Here is a 7,234-nt window from a genome sequence, read left to right on the forward strand (position 1 = left end):
TATGACTTATCAAACTTTATGAATTGTACTTCATAAACTATACAATTAGTTTGAAATGTATACTGTGTTACGATAGGCAGCCTGGTAGACAAGAAAAAATATGGTCTTTCAATAAGCGGAAAGTATTCATCCTAACACTACATACACACACACAGTGAAAATGTCTCGGTCTTGTACTGTATGCAAGTACACGTTTGCTACGCGAAGGAATTTGCTACGACATGAAATACGATTCAATCACTATTTTGGTATAAACGAATATGGAAATATCATTAAATATTTTACACAATCAAATATTACATTGGGATCTGGGTAATTTCAGCGTACGTAGACTTGACCGTGGATGATGACGCTGATGAATCCACCAATAGTATTAACAGTGAACCGAGTAAGTAAAAAAAAAATCAACAATAATAAGAAAAGTGATATATCACGGCACTGTCGTGTCATTACAGCGACCGCGTCTCAACACACTGGACCTGGTCAAATCTATGTTTACGATGAAGGTAATTAAAAAAGAAATACAATACTACAGAATGATTAAAATTATGTTATTTAATTACAGTATATATAGACTTGACTACAGAAGAAAATAGCGAAGCAGACAATTGTAGTAGTAACATCGGGGAAACGGGTAAACAAAAAAAAATAACGATTAAATTTATCTAATATAACATTCATTCACAACTCGGCTAACACGTTCGCAATATATATTTATCAGAAAAAGTACCGGCGACATTGGATTCAATCAATTACAGCAGTGACGAAAATATCGGTAAAAATAATAATAATAATACAAATATTCAAAGCAATAACAGTGTTGATCAATTTAGAATATATCGACGTCTGGCCGCCGTCTCCGTCTCATCACACAGGAACCGCCGCCCACACAGTGATAAGAACTGGTGGAGCAATGCCAATGGACGGTAAAAAAAAAACAATAACACTAATTAAAATAACGCGAGCGGATAAGTACTAATAGTAAATATAATCTTATAGGTCAAATGGACACTAACGATAATATACAATTACAAATTCCGAACCGTAAGAATACAACCAACACAATTAATAATATGATTATACGTATCAAGGGATATTTAATTATATATATATATATATATATATATATATATATATATATATATATATATATTATATGTACATATATTATTCAACGGTTAGTAGTACATTCTGATTTTATTGGAATATGTACTTGGCTTCCCGGCACTTAGTATATTTTAGTATGCGTACACGGTGTCTGATTTTAGAAGCACTAGTATAAATCAAAAGAAATTAATAAGTCGAGATATGACTTTACATTTATTTAAATAACAATTTGCACCGAAATTACAATTTAATATAACATTCATTCACAACTCGGCTAACACGTTCGCAATATATATTTATCAGAAAGAGTATCGGCGACATTGGATTCAATCACTTACAGCAGTGACGACAATATCGGTAAAAATAATAATAATAATACAAATATTCAAAGCAATAACAGTGTTGATCAATTTAGAATATATCGACGTCTGGCCGCCGTCTCCGTCTCATCACACAGGAACCGCCGCCCACACAGTGATAAGAACTGGTGGAGCAATGCCAATGGACGGTAAAAAAAAAACAATAACACTAATTAAAATAACGCGAGCGGATAAGTACTAATAGTAAATATAATCTTATAGGTCAAATGGACACTAACGATAATATACAATTACAAATTCCGAACCGTAAGAATACAACCAACACAATTAATAATATGATTATACGTATCAAGGGATATTTAATTATATATATATATATATATATATATATATATATATATATATATATAATGTACATATATTATTCAACGGTTAGTAGTACATTCTGATTTTATTGGAATATGTACTTGGCTTCCCGGCACTTAGTATATTTTAGTATGCGTACACGGTGTCTGATTTTAGAAGCACTAGTATAAATCAAAAGAAATTAATAAGTCGAGATATGACTTTACATTTATTTAAATAACAATTTGCACCGAAATTACAATTTTTAAATGAATCATGTTTAAAGCACTATTATATTCAATTGTTAAATGATAAATTAATTAAAAATAAGTAGTATAATGATAATTTAGTTACGAATTAATTTCAAATGAAATTATCAAATTGGAAAGTAAAATACAATTTTACCTGTTATTCAAGTTAATGTTGGAATTTAAAATAAATTAACAAACCGTGATATACATATTTAATTGATGGATCTAAGTTGGAAGGAAATTAAAATTTACAACAATGGTTTTTGAATTACTGGTATAAATAAATCTTCAATCAATTTTGAACGAATCATTCTTATAAAAAAGGTTATGAAATGATTTACAATTTAGTAAATAATATAAAATAAATATTAAATGTTAAATAAGGTATGAAATAATTTAAAATTAAATTATCAAATTGTAAAGGAAAATATAAGTTTTAAACTGTTATTTAAGGTAATAATTAATTTATGTTTTAATCACTATTATAATCAATTATTAAATGATAAAACATTTATTAAATAATTAAAAAGGTTCGAACAAAAAGTCAAGAACACTTGAGAGTACACCACCGCAAGTTAATGAAATTCCAAATGACCAAATCACGTCAACGATATTTTCAAGGTAAATGACTACAAGATTTTAAACAATTAAAATAATATTGAAACCTTTTTTTATACTATTACATAAGAAATTAAAACCTTATGAGAGTTGCATTGCTGTACTATCTGTTTTAGAATTGGTATTAATTTTTTTAACCGATTATTTAATGAGGATTTTTTACAAATAGTCTAAAGGATCATACTTCTAGATAATTTGTCAGGTTTAAATTTTGTATCAAATTATCGATTTGTTGTATGAACGTAACTTTTCTCTCCTAATTAACATCATTGTAATAGTAAACGGGAGTTATCAAATATATTGAAATTAGTTTAAAAGATTACTAACGAAGAAGCTCACAAGTAAAACTAAAAGGAGTTGTTTTGCTATATCGTAATTTCTAAAAGTGGTATTTTTTTTTTTACAGATTATTTAGTGAGGTTTTTCACTAAATAAATAGTTCAAAAATAAAATTGTATTTCAAGTTAATTTTACATGTTTTATTTCATCCATTTTTACTTTGATAATATATATGTTGTATGTTTGATGTAATAAGAGTTAATGTCAAATTTATTAATATTTTTTATTTAAAACTAACGATAAATTTACATATTTACTAATATGTACTCGTATAAAATGTGTATATAGTACAAGTGCTGGTCTTTGTTCATTTAATATTTTAGGCTTCTTAGCTTAATCTAATTTAGATATGTACCCCTTCGACTTTAAACAATTTTACTATATTAATCACTAAATTATACTAGTTACTCACATTGTCGAATCGATTATAATACGAGACTTGAGAATTGGATATTTTTTCAAATTATATAATATCTAGTATTTTAATTTTATATAATTTCTTCATTTTGGTATATGTTTAGTGTTCACATAACTCGCGACGGGCAGATTCTCAAAAATGAAGTAGATATTTTGGGTGATTGCACAGTTCAATCTACTATTGAATTTGAAAACACTTTACCAGAAGAATCTTGGAATAGTTGTTTGATGACCGAAAATTGCCATCATAAGGAAAGTCTGGAAAATACAAATAGGTATGAGATTTTCGAAGTAAATTATTTAAAAACTTTTTCTCTCCTTTTTATTTAGTAGTGTTGGCTATATTTACGGGCTGCACGGAATGTAACTTTGTCATAAATATCCTAAATAAGCTCCAAATATTTACCCAATTCCTCTAGATAAATAAATAAATCTATAATCTAAGTTTGATTTAAATAACTGGTCAACTAATATCAAATAATAATACGTGTTAAATTTAAAAAATTATTTCGTTTATATAAAAATAGCAATGCATTATATTCTACTATCAGTTTTAATAACTTATGTACTCATTATTCTGTAGTATTATTGAACCTGGGACGGTACCGGAAATTAAAATAGAAAAAGATGAAGAAGAAGATTCGTTCAACACACCGACATATAGTTGTTCAACAGTCCAGAATACACCTATAAGAATAGATGCAAATACAAACAAGTAATGGAATTCATCAACAAAAGTTGTTTAAATTTTATATTTATTGTTATGTGTATCATCTTAAGCACATTGTAATTTACCATATTAGCTAGTGCATTATATTATTTATGATAATACCATTTGAATTGGTCCAGTGTTAAAAAAGTTGAAGTTTATACAGACACAAAAAAAATTATCCCCTAGAAGTGATGTGATATTGTTCTTTATTTCGTTCTTTTAGTAAAGTTTAGTGATTAAGTTCTGAAAATTCGTCCTAAGGTAGATGTAGAGTGATGCTATAACATACAGAATTTTCTCCAGAAATCTAAAGTTAAGGAAAATCCAAAAAAAATAGCGAAAATTACACTTTGACCGTAGTAAATTTGTAGGTTGCAATGTTATTAAACAGTCGACGGGTATTTGAAAATATCTTATGTATTGTATTGTTATTCACGATTTATGAGTAACTAGCAATAATGCGTCTTTTATCATGTACGCAAAAATATTTAAGTAAAGCCAAACGCATATTTAGTTACTCAGTTATTTAGGTATAAATTAGTACATTTCCGAAATAATACTATGTGCCGTACACCGAAGTTACTACTAGTACCCAAAAAGTTTTCAAGTCCATATAGTAATCTTGAAAAAACTTGAGCAATATATGGTTATTTATAATAAAACAATATTAAAACAACCCTTAATCGTAGAATAATACACTCTGTCGTTAGTCTATCGTTAAGGGTGTTTTAATTATAATTTTGTCCTAACCGCACAAAACTTACCATTAAAAAAAAAAATTATAAGATCATTTTTATTTATTCTAATGAGAGGTCATTATTTTACTACGATAAATATAATGTCTATTTTTTTTTAATGCAGGAGCATTTCTTTATTATTTTATTTTTATTAAATTTCTTAAAAACAATTGTTCATAATTATTACAAAAAAACATATATGCTGGTGCATTGTTAAATTCGATGTATTGAAATTAATATATCACTATACTATGTCATAATCAAGAAAAAATTCAATTTTTTCTTTTGGTTGAATTAAAGAGTAATTGTTTTTTTTTCGAAATTAAAGTTTGTATTTTAAATATTTTAAGAGAAAAAGTAATTTGTATGAGGATATTGCAGCAATCACCATAAGATACTTTTACTTTTTGTTTAAATATTTATTTTATGAAAATTAGGAAATAATAATTTTATTATTAAAGTAAAGTAAGGCAAGTGTTAAGACCAAAAATATATTTTGACCTATTGTATATTAAACTAATTTAGGGAGTGTCCCAATTGAAATTTTACTAAGCCAAAAAAGAAGCCAAATGGTCAATGATAAGACCTGGCTATATACATATATGTATAAGCAAATAAGAATCTATATTAAAAAATTATCAGGCATGGTAACAAAATGGAATATTGTTTGTTATCTGATTTTATTATCAGTCTGTCAAATTGTGAGTTAGTCCGTTGTCCCACCTCTACAATGACCCCTCTGGTTTTGCGTTTCCTTTAGTAAATATGAGATCCCTGATTGTATAAACTGACACATTATTTTAAATGACCCTAAGTGCCACTACTTTTTAATGTAACACGGTTATAACACCCACGTCTTGTAGGATTGTCTTGTCTGATTACAATGTATTGTCTTTCGTTGGAAAGAAAATGTTTCTCAAAGGGAATATTGGTCTTAAATTTCAAAATTAATGTTTTTTAAACGAAATAGCAATAGTTTAAATATGAACAATTTTTACCATTTTTTTTTTTGTTATTACAATTGAAATTAAAAAAATGTCTTACAGATAGCTACTTAAATTTTTGCAAGCAGGAAATTTAAATACAATTTTTTTTATTTTATGTAAAATCAAACTATCATTTATTTCATTTGTTTATACTGTTTTTAGTGTTACCAAAACTTACAATGAACAAGACGTAAAAGTGGAAGTAGACTTTTTGGGAAACTGGAAATTCGTCTCTACTATAGAAGTTGAAAACCAGTTGCCTTTAAGCTTGCATAGTACAAGTTTTAATAAGGACGAAGTACAGAGCTTTGTTTGCAATCTGTGTCATGATTCATTTACGTCAAAAAAGCGAATTATTCATCACTTACAAAAATTCCACAAAACGAACTGTAAAACTACAAAAAAAATTTCAAGGAATAAGTTTAGGTGAGAATCATGTATTTCGTTTAATTCATCAACTGCAAAATTTCGCACGACCAATATATTTAAACCTTACGTCTATCCCCTTTTTGTTATAAAACATATTATTAAAACTATTTTAAAATATTATATTTCAAACCAAAGCTCAAATGTACATACTAGAATAATTTTAATTTATTGTAAATTATTAAGATTTGTTAAACCTCTTGAGATACCTGAAATATAAACCGAACTTGATGAAATAATTATATTTTTCCTGGTTGTCCTACTTCTCATGACAATTTCCATGTTAATTAATTGTCCTAGAAATTATATCTGCATCATATTCAATTAAATTAGCATTTTAAAATAATATTACTATTAATGATAACAAATTTTTTTAATACACAGAATGTAATATAGTTTTTAAAAAAAATATAAATTTATTTTTAACTTTGGGTTTACTTAATGTCTATCACTATTTAATCGTATTATTAACTTTTTTGGATTTTGAATTAATATATGTGAAAATTATTATAAATGATTTTAGTGCTGGAACGAAGTACAAGAATATCATTTTCAAAAAGAAAAAAAATAGCTGTACCTTCAATATTAAAAGGGATAATTTACATATGATAGTGTCAAAATTGAAAGAAGTAAAGAACAAAACACCACGGTTTAAGTGCAACTTATGCCAAAAAAACATTTAATACTTAAGTGCAAATTACTCGATTAATTAATTAATTGTCCTAGAAATTATATCTGCATCATATTCCATTAAATTAGCATTTTAAAATAATATTACTATTAATGATAACAAATTTTTTTAATACACAAAATGTAATATAGTTCTTAAAAAAAAAATATAAATTTATTTTTAACTTTGGTTTTACTTAATGTCTATCACTATTTAATTGTATTATTAACTTTTTTGGATTTTGAATTAATATATGTGTAAATTATTATAAATAATTTTAGTGCTGGAACGAAATACAAAATATAA

At 26.3% G+C, this 7,234-nt stretch overlaps 1 protein-coding gene across 1 annotated transcript; it reads left to right on the top strand.

The window, feature by feature from the left end:
* The first annotated feature begins 581 nt into the window (after nucleotides 1-581).
* Nucleotides 582-6,262, top strand: LOC126847638 (uncharacterized). Its single transcript, XM_050588024.1, has 8 exons — nucleotides 582-634; nucleotides 722-775; nucleotides 834-926; nucleotides 1,689-1,733; nucleotides 2,554-2,644; nucleotides 3,502-3,672; nucleotides 3,981-4,112; nucleotides 5,995-6,262. Exons 3-8 carry the CDS (start codon nucleotides 914-916, stop codon nucleotides 6,260-6,262), a joined length of 720 nt encoding a protein of 239 aa, XP_050443981.1. The 5' UTR covers nucleotides 582-634; nucleotides 722-775; nucleotides 834-913.
* The last annotated feature ends 972 nt before the right edge of the window (nucleotides 6,263-7,234 follow it).

The sequence above is a fragment of the Adelges cooleyi genome, unplaced genomic scaffold, assembly GCF_023614345.1.
Source record: "Adelges cooleyi isolate 19-005CV unplaced genomic scaffold, UGA_ACOO_1.1 ACOO_flye_CR_arks_rails_tigmint_CR_PRNA_111, whole genome shotgun sequence".
Lineage (NCBI taxonomy): Eukaryota > Metazoa > Arthropoda > Insecta > Hemiptera > Adelgidae > Adelges > Adelges cooleyi.